The sequence below is a fragment of the Coregonus lavaretus genome, assembly GCF_964263955.1.
Source record: "Coregonus lavaretus genome assembly, chromosome: 6".
NCBI classification, from domain to species: Eukaryota; Metazoa; Chordata; class Actinopteri; order Salmoniformes; family Salmonidae; genus Coregonus; species Coregonus lavaretus.
Window position 1 is genome coordinate 39,327,790 of NC_139993.1, and position 16,434 is coordinate 39,344,223.

Below are 16,434 nucleotides of genomic sequence, written 5' to 3' on the forward strand. Positions count from 1 at the left end.
TGTCACTAGATAGTCACTGAATCTCCTTTAAGAGATTTTTGAATGACAGTTTATGTTTACTTCTTGGTAGACTAATTTCATGACTACTTGCTTCCAAAATACTGAATTTGCTTTTGGTTTATTATCGTACACATTTTTGTTATCTACTGATAGAATGGTATGAACTCTCAGTTCTGCTCAGTCCCAGACCTGTAGACTTTATGTTTTTCATGCAGTAACTGGTTGGTCCCACTGTAAATTTTACATATGGACGTCCTGCACTTTAACTTTCAGCCTTTGACGTTGGAACAGAGAGCAGAGAAAACAAAAGAGGACCACAGATGTTTGAAAATTCAGCCTCTCGACAATACATTTTTAAGTTTCGTTAGATAACAGACATGTACAGCAAAAACATTTGCACATGACGTCAATTGCACATTTGTCTGATTTATTGCCTTTTGTTTCTTGTCATAGTGACATGACTGAAATCTGAATATATATGCATTTTCTTTTTTTTTTGCAGAGCTGCAATTTAACCAGCCATAGATTTAAAGTGAAACAACCTAAACATTGATATACAAGCATTAGATGAGAGAAGAAAATAGCATTAGTTCATGTGGAATATAGAATGAAATCAGAAAGTCAGGTAAAAGGTCAAAAGGTGTCCTATGACCTATCATGAGTTTGCGTGATAATCTAACTATTTGATTACGGGACCATCACTTTTGTTCACAGATTTGAAATGCCCAGTTCAGGTGAAATGGAAAAAGGAATGACAACATATGGACAGAAACAAGACCAGCCTTGTGTGTTGTGATACTTCTGTGTGAGTCTTACAGGCTAGTCAGCACTTGCACTTCGGCTCCAACTCATAGAGCCAGATGTGCTGGTGTCTACTTTACTGTATGGCCCCATATAACCTTACAGGTCCTTGGCAGGAGAATAATGACATAATGCTTCATAAGCTGTCTCGTGAAATAACTCACACCCTACTTGACATAGATACCTTTTATTTCCCATTGTTCTCTCTAAAAGTAGAATTCTAGCAACTCACTTTTTCAAAGTCATCCATATTTCTAATTACTCAGTCAGCAGTACAATTCTTACTCATTTTGTCCTTTTATTGTATTTCTGTGTGGTAAGCAAAGGTTTGAATTATAGATTTACGATTATGTGATAACAGGCCTTGACATGAGCTAACGTATCAGTACCTAATGAAAACCCTTGGATCGGTTGTTCCTAATACGTACATTAGCTTATTACAGCATAATCAGTGCCAAATTACTGCAGAGTAATCATTTTCTAATAGCCATTAGTTTTGTCTCCAAGGGGATTTGGATCATGATAAATTAAACCTCTATATTATGCAAATTGTTGTGATGTGATTCTGGGAAAGGGAGCTGAATAAGCCTACTTTGTGGTCCTTTGTAGCTCAGTGGGTAGAGCATGGCGCATGTAGCGCCAGGGTAACGGGTTCAATCCCTGGGACCACACATACGTAAAATGTATGCATTCATAACTGTAAGTTGCTTTGGATGAAAGCGTCTTTCATTTTATCACAAGGAGGGTTGACGCTGCTCTTTTCATTGTCATTTACATTTTTGCTGATACTGTTTGAAAGATTCCTTTAGCCTCTAAAGAGGGTTGTTTTGAGCACTATGTGTTTATACTCCAGGTATTTTAACGTGATTCAGGCTTATTATACATACTCATCTTAACCTTGTTCTGTAGATATACTAACTGTACCTTATCAGGTACAGTTTTTCACTCTTTGAAGTGATTTATGTCAGCTCTTTTAGAAGACAATGTAGATAGCTCCCTCTCCAAAGCTATCCTGGTGTTCCAGTCCAATCCTGAACACTTTCACTCTACTGACAAAAGCTAGGTTTCCATCCAATTGGCGATAGATTTTCATGCGAATATTATACAAAATCTGTTTCCAGCAAACTGACTGGTTATGGATAAAAGGCTGTGCGTGATGACGTAGTGCACATAAAAATAACTTTTGCAGTTAAGTTCCCCTGTACCGAATAGAAAATACAAGTGAAATGGGTTTCCATCGCATTTTCAACTCTACTGATGGTTTTGTCACAAAAACTGTTGCGAAAAAGAGCAAACTTGCCCAATCTGGTTTTGGTGCCTGCTCTTTAGACAAGAGTTTGCTGATAAATTGGACTAGGGGGTTGGTTATATGATGAGATATGGACAAGAGCATGATCATTTTATTTGATAATTGGCAGCCAAGCACTGATCATGTCACCAGCTTTCAAATAATAGCCTACCCTCGATATTTAGCCTATTGGACATTTGCATGATCACCGTGCACTTAACTACCATGTGAAGTTCATAACTTATTACATCTGCCTATAAACTTTTCATGCTTTTCCACGTTGTGGTGGTGGGCCTACAACGTAACATATCATCGTGTGACTACAAGTTTACTTCAATGATTATAATAATATGCCATTTAGCAGACGCTTTTATCCAAAGCGACTTACAGTCATGCGTGCATACATTTTTTTTTTTTTTTGTGTATGGGTGGTCCCGGGGATCGAACCCACTACCTTGGCGTTACAAGCGCCGTGCTCTACCAGCTGAGCTACAGAGGACCACAATTATCATATTAATATTTGTGCATAAAGGCGATTCCACCGACATTTCTCGCATAGTTAATTTTACAGACACAAATAGATCATGCCAGGTCGAACTAACAAATTCTCTATCGATGTTCATGAAATTGTACAGAGATTTTGTGTTTCCGTCAGCCCTGTCTTCTTTGTTGTTGGTCTATGCGCCAGGTAATTAATCTGCATGAAATAGTTGGATGGAAACCTGGTTAATGACAGATATTTTTTCATCATATTTTCCTAGTTGGACAAGCTCCCATTTCTCTGACGTTCTGGTTGTTTACGTTGGTTCTTGTCAATACCGGGACCTCACCAGTGGATGATGTAGTGCGTCTCCCTGCCGGCAGCAGGTCTGAAGTTCCCCTCCATTGATGGCCTCCCATCCACATCTCTCTGGTTTGGAGCATTTCAGGCTTGTCCACTGTAGCTGGTGTTGGACCAGTAGGAAATAGTCACTGTATATCCAGGAACTTCCAATACCATGTCAGTCGCTTTAGTCCTTCTAAATCAAAATCTTCTCCCACCTTCCTCAAGTTGCATATATTAGTACTTAGAGCATCTACACCTTACTGTCTGTCATGCTGCCCAAGCAGGAAGGAATATGTTTTTTTTGCAAAGAGAGTACTTATGACCCTCTGCACCCACAGTATCTGAAAAAAGTTACTGTGGGGTTGCAGAATCAAAAAATTATATATAAATAAAACTGAATAAAAGCAAGGCTGCTTGACCTGAACCATTTAGTTTTTAATGGCATTGTTTGGCTCACTGAAGGTGACTAATGTGCCTCAAATGGTCCAAAGTGGGAAAATTATGCGCAATTTGCTCTTAGTAAGCATTCAGAGGCTGAACGTAGTAAAAAAGTTACTTTCACTGAAAAGGAGAGAGGTCTTGGCACTCTGTATCTTGGCAAGTATCGGTCCAATTTGGAGAGAGTTTCCAGAACTTTTCCACTTTCATCTAGCTTATGTTTTGGAAAGCGAGGCGAATCTCATTCTGCAGAGCTTTGCATTGGAGACAGTAACAGGTCAGCAACAGAAAGCCTTCTTCTACTGTGTATGTTGTGCTACAGTTGTATGACACATAGACCCACTGACATGTTCTCACTCATGAGCCACCTGAGTACCCTACACTAAACCACCTTTCAAGTGGCATAAGCATCAAACTGAATGCTGTGTACTATATTTTGACTCCCTGAGGCAATAACCGGTCTGATGTCTTTTCCCGTCCATCCCCGGGGAATTATTGTATTATTTTACAGCTTGTAGATGTGATTGTAGGTTGGTTATTTAATTATCTATAACATCCTCAGGCTGTTTGCGCAGGGGATAAAAAGTGCTACATTATACAGTTATCAAACCACTTCATTAATTACACCACACATAAATCTATGTAGCCTATAAGTAGGCCTACTCTTTGTTTGCTGCCAATTGATGGTTATCTGCTTTCTAAACTAAACAAAAGCTGTTGTAGTACCTCTGCTTGCCAGCATCTGGAGTAGTTCACCATGAAGCACAGTAAAAGTTCTGCAACAGTTCTAGTTTTATGTATGCACAGAAATACTTAAATATATCACTCACAGACACAAGAACAATGCTCTTAGACTCCACTTAGAAATACTATAAAGTATATCTCTAACACTGTTGACATAAACCCATATACTTACACTATATATACAGAATTATGTGGACACCCCTACAAATTAGTGGATTCGGCTATTTCAGCCACACCCGTTGCTGACCGGTGTATAAAATCGAGCACACAGCCATGCAATCTCCAAAGACAAACATTGCCAATAGAATGGCCTTACAGAAGAGCTCAGTGACTTTCAATGTGGCACCGTTATAGGATGCCACCTTTCCAACAAGTCAGTTTGTCAAATTTCTGTCCTGCTAGAGCTGCCCCGGTCAACTGTAAATGCTGTTATTGTGAAGTGGAAACGTCTAGGAGGAACAACGGCTCAGCCGCGAAGTGGTAGGCCACACAAGATCACAGAACGGGACCATCGAGTGCTGAAGCACGTAAACATCGTCTGTCCTTAGTTGCAACACTCACTACCGAGTTCCAAACTGCCTCTGGAAGCAACGTCAACACAAGAGCTGTTCGTCGGGAGCTTCATGAAATCGGTTTCCATGGCCAAGCAGCCGCACACAAGCCTAAGATCACCATTCGCAATGCCAAGCGTCGGCTGGAGTGGGGTAAAGCTCGCCGCCATTGGACTCTGGAGCAGTGGAAACGCGTTCTCTGGAGTGAAGAATCACGCTTCACCATCTGGCAGTCCAACGGACGAATCTGGGTTTGGCGGATGCCAGGAGAACGCTACCTGCCCGAATGCATAGTGCCAACTGTAAAGTTTGGTGCAGGATGAATAATGGTCTGGGGCTGTTTTTCATGGTTTGGGCTAGGCCCCTTAGTTCCAGTGAAGGGAAATCTTAACGCTACAGCATAGAATGACAATCTAGACGATTCTGTGCTTCCAACTTTGTGGCAACAGTTTGGGGAAGGCCCTTTCCTGTTTCAGCATGACAATGCCCCCGTGCACAAAGCAAGGTCCATACAGAAATGGTTTGTTGAGATCGGTGTGGAAGAACTTGACTGGCCTGCACAGGGACCTGACCTCAACCCCATCGAAGACCTTTGGGATGAACAGGTGTCCACATACTTTTGGTCATGTAGTGTAGTTCCTTATTATTTTGTTGTATAGCATTTAGAATTTCACCATTGCAAAGTGAACATCACTGTAAAGTTCATAAAGCAGTGAGAGAGAATGCTGACTACCAGGCAACTCCATGAAACACACTCTGGTACTGCCCTCTTCAGGAGACCTTTATTCATGTCAAACATTACACTTCACTCACTTTTCGATTGAGTTCAGCATATCTATATGCTTTACATGCATCCTGTTCACTTGCGTAAAGATGACATGCAAGGCCCTTGTCATAGTTTTATGAGGTTTGAAATAATACTTTCATTGTCAGTTAATATCATGGCATGAGTCCTGGCTTTCACTCCTCTGTCTTTAGGAAATACACGTTTTTAGCTGTAGATTTTTACAGGAACCCTTCAATTCACATTGAACGGTCGGATCATGTCTCTACCGCTCACTCCAGCACAGCCTTCCTGTGGTAAGGTCAGATGGCATGCCAAGACAGCTTACTCCACCAAACTCAGTGACCTATGGATGAGAAGAGCAGATAACCAAAGGCATGTTAGACACATCATGAATCTGCAAGTGTCACGTACGTTAAGAAACGGGACGGACCAAGGTGCAGCGTGAAAGGCGTACATGTTTATTAAAGAATAAACACACGTCACAGTAACCAAAATAACAAAACTTAACCGTGATGGTCCAAAGGCTAACACACAAGCCTTAAACAGGAACACAACAAAAACCCACAACACAGGCAGGAAAACTGGCTGCCTACCCCCCCAAAGGTGCGGACTCCGACCGCACAAACCTGACTGAATAGGGGAGGGTCCGGGTGGGCTTCCAGCATCGGTGGCGGCTCCGGCTCCGGAGTGGAGCCGCTGACCGGAGCTGGACTGGGCACCGGTGGAGCGGACTGCTCTGGCTCCAGCGTGGAGCCGCTGACCAGAGCTGGATCAGGCACCGGTGGAGCGGACTGCTCGGGCTCCGGAGTGGAGCCGCTGACGAACCAGGCACCGGTGGAACGGGCACGGGCCGTGCCGGACTGGCGACGCGCCCCACTGGCTTGGTGCGACGAGCAGGAACAGGCCGGGCCGGACTGGCGACGCGCACCACTGGCTTGGTACGAGGAGCAGGAACAGGCCGGGCCGGACTGGCGACGCGCACCACTGGCTTGGTGCGAGGAGCAGGAACAGACCGGGCCGGACTGGCGACGCGCACCACTGGCTTGGTGCGAGGAGCAGGAACAGGCCGGACTGGCGACGGGCACCACTGGCTTGGTGCGAGGAGCAGGAACAGGCCGGGCCGGACTGGCGACGGGCACCACTGGCTTGGTGCGAAGAGCAGGAACAGGCCGGGCCGGACTGGCGATGCGCACCACTGGCTTGGTGCGGAGAGCAGGAACAGGCCGGGCCAGACTGGGAACACGTACTACTGGCTTGGTGCGGGGAGCAGGAACAGGCCGGGCCAGACTGGGAACACGCACCACTGGCTTGGTGCGGAGAGCAGGTACTGGGAACCGGCGGGGAACCGGACTGGGAACCGGCGCTGGAGGTCTATGACGGTCTCCGTCCTTTACACTCCGCGCCCCGTCCTCCTCCAGTGAGGACTCCTCCTTGAGCCCCCACGAGTGCAGTGGTCGAGGCTCCTCTCTGTCGCTCCCCGACCACCCTTTTAGCCCCCCCCCCCCAAAATAAAAATATTGGGGCTGTCTCTCCACCCTGATCCCTTTCAGGGCCTCCATCTGCCTTGCCAGATCCTCTCTTATCTCCTGCCAGGTCCATCCTCTCTGCTCCTCCTGGGCACGCTGCTTGGTCCATTGGTGGTGGGTTTTTCTGTCACGTACGTTAAGGAACGGGACGGACCAAGGTGCAGCGTGAAAGGCGTACATGTTTATTAAAGAATAAACACACGTCACAGTAACCAAAATAACAAAACTTAACCATGACGGTCCAAAGGCTAACACACAAGCCTAAAACAGGAACACAACAAAAACCCACAACACAGGCAGGAAAACTGGCTGCCTAAGTATGATCCCCAATCAGAGACAACGAGCGACCGCTGCCTCTGATTGGGAACCACACCCGGCCAAACATAGAAATACAAACCTAGAAATTCACACCCTGACCAAACTAGCTAGAGTTCTATAGGCCAGGGCGTGACAGCAAGTTTATTTTACCCATAAGTGAATTAATTTCAGGAATTGCATTGTGTAAGCAAGTGATAACATAAGTAGTTATTGACTGAGTAATGTATGTAGTATTTAATCAAGTTGGGGTTTTGCTCTCATTTAATGATTTTTAAAATGTCCTCTCTGCATCTTGCAAATAGAGTTTATTACCACATTTATGCTTGACATTGTCAAGTCCTATTTTTACATGTGGTAGAGGATGCTATTCTTCTCCAATGTGTATACTGAACAAAAATATAAATGCAACATGCAACAATTTCAACGATTTTACTGAGTTACAGTTCATATAAGGAAATCAAATCAAATCAAATCTTATTTGTCACATGCGCCGAATACAACAGGTGTAGACCTTACCGTGAAATGCTTACTTACAAGCCCTTAACCAACAATGCAGTTCAAGAAATAGAGTTAAGAATATTTACTAAATAAACTAAAGTAACAAATTAAATCAAAAGTAACACAATACAATAACGAGGATATATACAGGGGGTACCGGTACCGAGTGCGGGGGTACAGGTTAGTTGAGGTAATTTGTACAGTAGCAGCAGTGTAAAAACAAAGGGGGAGGGATGGGGGGGGGGGGGGTCAATGTAAATAGTCCAGGTGGCCATTTGATGAATTGTTCAGCAGTCCTATAGCTTGGGGGTAGAAGTTGTTGAGGAGCCTTTTGGAACTAGACTTGGCGCTCCGGTACCGCTTGCTGTGCGGTAGCAGAGAGAACAGTCTATGACTTGGGTGACTGGAGTCTTTGACAATTTTTTGGGCCTTCAATTTAAATAAATAAATTAGGCCCTAATATATGGATTTCACATGACTGGGCAGGGGTGCAGCCATGGGTGAGCCTGGGAGGGCATAGGCCCACCCACTTGGGAGCCAGTCCCAGCCAATCAGAATGAGTTTTACCCCACTGGTCTCAGATGATCCTGCAGGTGAAGAAGCCGGATGTGATCCTGGGCTGGCGTGGTTACACACGTGGTCTGAGGTTGTGAGGCCGGTTGAACGTACTGCCAAATTCTCTAAAACGACGTTGGCGGCTTATGGTAGAGAAATGAACATTCAATTCTCTGGCAACAGCTCTGGTGGGCATTCCTGCAGTCAGCATGCCAATTGCATGCTCACTCAAAATGTTTGACATCTGTGTCATTGTGTTCTGTGACACAGCTGCACATTTTGGAGTGGCCTTTTATTGTCCTCAGCACAAGGTGCACCTGTGTAATCATGCTGTTTAATCATCTTATTGATATGCCACACTTGTCAGGTGGATGGATTATCTTGGCAAAGGAGAAATGTTCACTAACAGGGATGTAAATAAATGTGTGTGCAAAATTTGAGAGAACAAGCTTCTTGTGTGTATGGAAAAATTCTGGGATCTTTTATTTCAGCTCATGAAACATGGGACCAACACTTTACATGTTGCGTTTATATTTTTGTTCAGTATATATAGCATACATGTTCACTTTTAACAGCATCAATATGTGTTGGTCCAACCCATAGTATTTTACTGTGAGTGGTCCCACACTCTGCATTATAAGACTATGTATTTCTTCTTCACTTTTCATGATAAAAAATTGATAACATAAAAGTATAAATCTGTATAATGTCTCCTGATGGGCCAAATCCTCATCTGAGATTTCAGTAGCATACATATTCGTATAATAAAGGAAATATACTTTGGAATGTTCAAATCAAGTATTTAAGATACCTTAGGCTATATTAATGTAGGCCTACTAGCCACACAAATGAGTCTATATCAGGCCTACACCATGAGAAGATGTAGTTATAAATTAGCTTGACAAGGCCTTTATGAAATCAATCATTTACATTTTAAAACCAACTTGATGGTACACAAATAGCCTAATGGCGGGAGATTCTATGAAGTTTGCAGCACATGGTTTCATATTGAAAACTCATTCAAACTAAATGACAAACCCAATGTTTTTATCCTTTCTGCAAGTTTTCTTCAGTTTGATTTTCTAATAATTTCATTAGAGATCATAAAATAAATACTACCAGACATCCGTTTTTTCAGAAGTCCAAGGTAAAAGAAACAAAAGAGTGACCAATCCCAAGTATTTCTACTGAGGTTAAAATAACTTTTAATTAGAGATTTCAGTAGTGTACTTTCTCTTTGTCTCCTTTTGGATTTGTGCATCCATGGATCAGTGAATGTTTCCCGATGGTTAATTAGACATTTCAGCATGCAGCTATAGCCAAAACCTGTTGCATTTGTTATTGTGATTTCATTCCATATAGGCTAGAGTTTAACAAACACTCTTCCAAGCAAGACAATTCATTTGGCCAGAGGCTTTCTAATCAACAGAAGATAATTGCATTTCTAATTTTGTTTACTGTTTGTTTACTGTTTAATGAATGTTGTTCTTGTGGTCCTGTCCAAAACTATCATAAACATTTGATAGCATTTCCAATACTCCTGCTAAGGGACTTAGAATAAACAATTACTGGACTTCAGAACTAAAAAGTATCAACAACCAACCACAAATCAACAAAAAAACACAATTTATCTCAGTGTAATGTAAAAGATCTCATAATTATTGGTAACCTGGAAATCATTTTGTATTTTAAATCAATGTCAGGAGAAATACAAATTAGGCTTCTTCAAAATGTTATTAAAAGACATTGAAATTGAGCTTATTGTCAAAGCAATGTGACATTTTATAAATATTATTGTTTGTTTCATTTAAATAGCCTACTCATTTGTTTTACCTCTCATATCACCAGTTTAGGCAAAATGTTTTGAAGTTAGTCTTCAAATGATACATTTATGGTTATTGATAATAAAATCCATTAATGTCTTGTACAATGCATGCTGGAACAGTCAATTACAAATAGCCAAATTCAATGCAAATCGGCCTACCCAGTCACTGTGGTGAAATACAGAATGCATTGACCCCAATAAAAAATGTTTGATTAACGTCATCCAAGAAGTGAGCAACAAGTAAAACATTTTGTTTTAGCATTTGAAGGGTTAAAAATATGTTGTACATTAGTAGATGTTATTTAAAAAATGATGCTTTCAATTGCATAAACCTGCATTTTCTAAAAACAGAACATAATGACAAGTTGGCCTATGCCTGGGTTGGGCCTAGATCTAACTATCAAACATTAGGCTATTGCACCATTAGCAAATAAAAAGTGCAATAAAAGTCAGAAAGCACAATCGCACACTCATTATTGAATGGATTCTGTCATTTTTGTCTCATATTAAATACTCCTGTATGGATTTTGCATGATTAGTTTGACTGTTAAAATGCAAACCTGAGACTTTAATTCAAAAAGGTGTATTATCCATTGCATAATCAAGTTCCTACCCTAGATAACACCTTATTATTCTTCATCAAATTGTTATATTACGATTCTAATGAACAGGGACATTTGACATTTGACGTAGAACAGTGAAGTTAAATCGAAAGAGAAGAAGAATCCAGTAATTGCTATACATTGGGGATGTAATTGCTAGTACATAAAATCATTAGTTCAGGTTAAGATAGGTAGCGACAAAAAGGTGTAGCTTGCATGCGAGAGACCATCTCTTAAAACCAAATCCTATAATTGCACTAAAGACCGAATTCTTCAACCAAAGAATGCATATTAATTTAGGTCAATTATCACTGTAATAAATTATAGAATTATGTAATATATACTGCTTTAAAATGTGCTCATGGCCTACAGTTTTCAAGCACTTTAGGCCTAATGAACTGAAACGCAGAAAGCAGTTGAACACACTGGGTTAATTCTTTGGGAATGCCACTCTTATAAACTCAAGTATGACATTCCTAAACGTTTTCAGTTATAACATGTCATAGGCCACATACCTTCGTGAGTTTTGAAGAATATTGGTAAACGTTTTTTAACGTTTCCAATATGAAGCTGCAGAAACCAGTTGGAGGCGCGGGGTTAATTCCGTGGAAAAGTAAAGTTCTAAGAATACTTCTACATTTATGAAAGTGAATATCAATAGCAAAACGACTAGGCTATTAATTAATTATGAATAGGCTACTCATTAATTAAATATCAAATCATCTTCTGTTTGGAATGTTAGGATAATGGTAGGCTATAGCAAACTTGATGTATTTTCCTTGAGGATTTACGCACAACCGGCTGTGGTTAAGTTCCCTGCTGCTCTTTTGAAAAGTGTGTGAGCAAAGTGGGGTTAAAGGCAGTGGCAAATTTGACAACACCTGAAACTTTGACAGCTCTTTAAACCATGAAGTTCCCTCCCAGGAAATACATTGTTTTAATTGAATTGTTTAGGTGTAATCACCAGTGTAATAAAGAGCTGGGGATGTAATTCTGAAATAACACACACACACACACACGCACACACAGGGAAGTATAGCTAAGTTCCAAACTTGAAACTTGCTATAGAACAGTGAGAGGAAAAACTATTTCATTGTATATCTATCTGAGATAACATGTTTTGTAATAGCGGCTCACAGTGGGTAAATAGTTGTATTTTTGCTTTTTATGAACTACGCCATCAAGTGCCACACTAATAGAATGCCCCAAGCCACACACACTCCCTCTCTTGCACACACACACCCGCGCACACAGCACCTTCCTGTTCATCTATTATTTCTCCGAGACGACTGTAAGATCGCCTATGAGCCCATCGTTCGGGCCGTCTGTAAGGACATTCATGATCAGACGAAGCATTGATACCATCATAACTAAGGACATCTATGTGTACAATGCTGCAAAGCAATGAGATCGAAGAATCAGTTCTGTAATTTAAAGATATACAACTAACAACAGCACGATACATTACGACACCATCAAGCAGTTTACAGTTAGCAGATTCTGGCCGAAATCGTGCAGCCCGTAGCTATAATATTATAGTCAAACCTTTATGTTGTTCTATTGTACCTTGTAGCGAGGATTCTTCAGGGGTTGAAGCTGCAGACTTCGCGTGGGACGTATCTGATTGATATCTGTGCGGGGTTTCTCCCCTCCGAAGACCACGGATTACCTCTGTTCGCGGATAAATGGATATGGAATAATAATAAAAACCCGTCGACGAGATGACCAGGCGTTGAACCGCGTTGCTGCATAAACTATAACTTTTCTGGGGGGTTGGCAGTTTCGCTTTGAAATGGTACGTTTACAAATCAATTTCATCATTATTTGTCCACGTTCCAACAGACTCAAGGCGAGAATGATCACGAGTTGTGTGCACTCTGTAAAATCAAATTAAGATAATCGCGTAGAGCTGTATTTTGGTGTTCTGCTCCTTTGTTTCTCAGCAGTTGGGCTACTCATTTTCTTGTTGGTTTTCAGCCAAGCGTATCGTTTGTGGGAAAGGCTAGAAATGCAGACATACTGTATATTTGTTACACCGGCGCGTAATGATTAAGATCGCCTACAAGGCGTTTTGGCACTTCTCCCGCAGTGAAAGGTATTCGTTTTTTTGCCAGTTTGAGTGGGGCAGCGCATATTCACTACGGGACGTCGAAGGCCAAGTTGAAGTTCAAAGCCAATAGACTCTGTGTCCGGTTTAGTTTGTTCAGCAGAAAATGGCCGCAGCCGGAGCCGCAGGCGCGCGGTCTTGAATTTGAACCATAGACCGACCGAGGCGCTCCGTCCCTGGATGCAGTATAGTCCGAGTGCGGTTATAACACACATACTCGCAGAGTTGCAATCTGAATGTTTTGAAAGTGCACTCAACTGGCATATTTAGAGTTTTTGTGAAAACAATATAATTTCTCTGGCCTACTGTTTATGAAATATCAAATAAATATATTCAGGACGTTATATTTTTGGATGTCATAGATAACAAAATGGCCAATTTTGTCTGAACTGCAGTTCACTTCACTTCACTTCAGGAAGGTTGATTTACCCACCACCACCACCGAACTGCTATAGACAAACTTATGCTAATGGTTTGGATGCAGTTATTACTTTATAGCATTGTCAGATCAAAGTGATAACAATATTGATGCAGACAACATTGTCCCTTCAGACTGATCTCAGAATAGTTTTCTTAGCTTTGCCGGAGATTTAAAAAGAATAACCTGGTCTACTCACTCAAAGTATACCAAGAAGAACGTGTGTATGTCCCTTTTCTCTGGTCTGCCCTAATGGAGAGGCCATGTACAGACCTACTCTTGTGTGTAATGACATGGGGATATACTTACACTTTATAGGCCCCTTACTATCATTTTGTTGGAAACCTTTTGTGTGCATAGTTACAAAAGCAGAATGTGTCCATATAGTTCAAAGAGAGAACGTGATCATCTTTATTTGCTAGTTCTCCAAATATTATTGCCATTACACCTACCACTTGTTTTGGTCAAGTCACATCTGACAATAAATACAATACTGTAGAAATTGATAAAAGTAGGTTATGTCTGAATTCCAATTAAAATAAATAGTATGCTCACCACTGACGTCTTTGCGCTTTTACACACAGACTTTTATAACTTATTATTAGTTTGTATAGATGTCTGTGTGACATGATTATAGAAAACAGTTGATAACGGATGATGAATTCAGACGCTTGGTTTTCTGAATTGGTATTGTAGGATTAGGATATCCACGTTATCAGAAGCTTATCGATTCTGATCATTTTGAAAAGATGTTAAATGTACAGTAATAACAGCTTAGTGTAGTTCATGTTGTGAGAGGCCACTTGGGAGTGCAGGCTATTGTGTCTGTGTTGCAAGACTGTCATCAACGCACTCCAATCGGTCATTTGTAGGATATTACGCAGCAAGTTGCCAACGACCCGTTTTGAATAAACGGCACAAGCGCACATGCAACATCGCTGGGATAGGCTACGCGAGGGAGGGAGTGTAGGCTCTTGCTTGGGCGAGAGAAATTCCTCTGCAATTTTAGTTTTTAACCATCCGTACCAGCGTTGCTCCTGATCTAAACGCATTACTTTGTTTTTCGTGGATTTAACGAGTATTGCTGGACACAGGGAATCAGGGTTACTGCTTCTTTAATTTTTTTTGGGGGGATGGGCTATTTTCATAACGTCATTTTATTCCTCCCTCTTTTTCATTTTGTCATTCTTTGATTCTTTTTCTCCCCCCATTTCCTAAATGGAACAGATTGGCCAAGCCATTTCATTTCCTAGCTTTCCCAATTTTTATTCAAAGTTACTATTTTTATTTTTCAGGATTTTTAAGGTGAACTTTTCTTCTGTGTCATCATTTTTGGAGGGCTTACACCTTAGTGGACGTAAACTGCAAGTCAATTGAGGCGATGGTGGAGGTGTTTATGATGATGATGATGATGATGATGATGATGAACTGTAAAATAATGATTCACTAACTTTTCTGTCTTTTGCTACCTGACAAGTCCTTATAAGTTCATTTTCATCATGATGTACTCTCCTCTCTGTCTTACTCAGGTAAATTATTCATTTTGCTTACTTTTTGGAGAGTTATTATGCATGAGCGTCTGTGTTGACTGAATGAACGTGGCTATGAAATGCAGATGATATTTCAGTTTAGAAAAGGGCGGGATGAGTGTTGGCACGGTCCGTAAGGATACGTGGAAACCTGAGTCTCTCAGCCTATACTAACTTCAGAATTTTTGTTATCACTACTATAGTTTACTCAATAGCATTATGCTGACTCATGTTTAAAGTCGATTTTTTTTGTCCCAACTTTTCATGAAGTTTGTTCACCTTGGAGAAGTATAAGGCTAAAATAGCATGTAATTCATTAGCTGTGACCGATGAAGGCGCATGATGGCAAGCTGTGCATGCCATAAGTATCATCAGAATTCTTAATCTTAAAGTCTCAGCAAAAGTTAGGCTATCAACCCTGTGTATGGGAGAGTTCTCCACGAAGTATTCCACTCTCCTTTGAGTTAAGGAGGGACAACAAACCACCCCAAGAACTGTGGTCAGGCCTGGGAGCACTTCGGCTCAGTATTGATGTCCTGATTAATTATTTAAATGCTTATAATCATTGTAAATATAACGTGTGTGTGTGTGTGTGTGTGTGTGTGTGTGTGTGTGTGTGTGTGTGTGTGTGTGTGTGTGTGTGTGTGTGTGTGTGTGTGCGCGTGTGTGTGTGTCTGTACCTTACCTGTGTCATGGAGTAGTTTGCACTTAGAGCGCTTTGCGGTATTTTGAAGTGCGGTAAATTGTGTATCCAAATAGTCTATCCGTCTATTTAGAACAACTATCACAGTCTGCTATCAGGATATTTATTTAGAATATTTAGGATTGAACAAGTCAGAGGCACATTTCTTACCTGATGTTGAGGATTCTTTCTTATTGTATTTTTGCTACATGCATTAGGATTAGGCTTATTTTGAGTCAGGTTGACACACAACATTTTTGGACATCTAGTTGAAGGAAATACATTTTTGATATAGTATGCATCAATTAACATTCGATTGAGTTGTAATTGAGGAGATAATATTGCATACACTCTTAGTGTAAAACTTAGAGAGAAGTAATATCTAAAGAATGGGACTGCCTGGCCTATATCAGAGAAACCACGTAGCCTATGACCTTTGTATTGCAAGGTAGGCCTATAATAGTCCATGGTTGGATTTGAGGAGCCTGTTTCAATCTGTAGGTGGATGTGTTTCATTTGGTTAAAACTATCTAAATATGAAAAAACACTCTTCCATTTATTGATAGCCTTTAGATGCCATTTACACACAATAAGGCATAGCCATAAAGTCTTCATATAGACCTATGTAGTTCACCAGTACAATTCTAATGTGTTGTTAATTTTGAAATGGAATTACACTGAATTTAATTCACATAAAGTAATGGGATAATACATCAATATACCTTGTTTTAATAGCTGAAGACATAAATAGTGCTTTAGTTTCTGTTAATAAATGCACTACAAGAGGAATCCAGGGAAGAGCTTGGGTTTTCTTGCCAGTTGGCAGAACTCAAGCAAGGACAAAGGGTGTTTTAAGGTCGATTTTCAGTAAAAGGCAGCCTACTGTATATTGACTTATGAGACTTGATGTGGCGTTTCAGATGGACACAATTGTCGTAT

General features: G+C 41.0%; 1 protein-coding gene and 1 long non-coding RNA gene across 4 annotated transcripts in view; one reads left to right on the forward strand and one right to left on the reverse strand.

The window, feature by feature from the left end:
• Positions 1-5,411: 5,411 nt before the first annotated feature.
• Positions 5,412-12,410, reverse strand: LOC311131572. Its single transcript, XR_014613433.1, has 2 exons — positions 12,326-12,410; positions 5,412-5,778 (listed from the first exon to the last, which is right to left on the reverse strand). It is a non-coding gene; the product is annotated as an uncharacterized lncRNA (long non-coding RNA).
• LOC311131551 (nuclear factor 1 C-type-like) overlaps positions 12,013-16,434 on the forward strand; it is a 113,654-nt gene continuing 109,232 nt past the window's right edge. Inside the window, exon 1 of one of the 3 annotated variants that reach the window (XM_084164601.1) lies at positions 12,013-12,554. In XM_084164601.1, coding sequence (XP_084020727.1) covers positions 12,552-12,554 — 3 coding nt within the window. In that variant the 5' untranslated portion in view covers positions 12,013-12,551. Of the gene's footprint in view, positions 12,555-14,335; positions 14,814-16,434 lie in introns of those variants that run through there. The other 2 variants (XM_084164599.1, XM_084164600.1) reach the window with 2 other exon arrangements.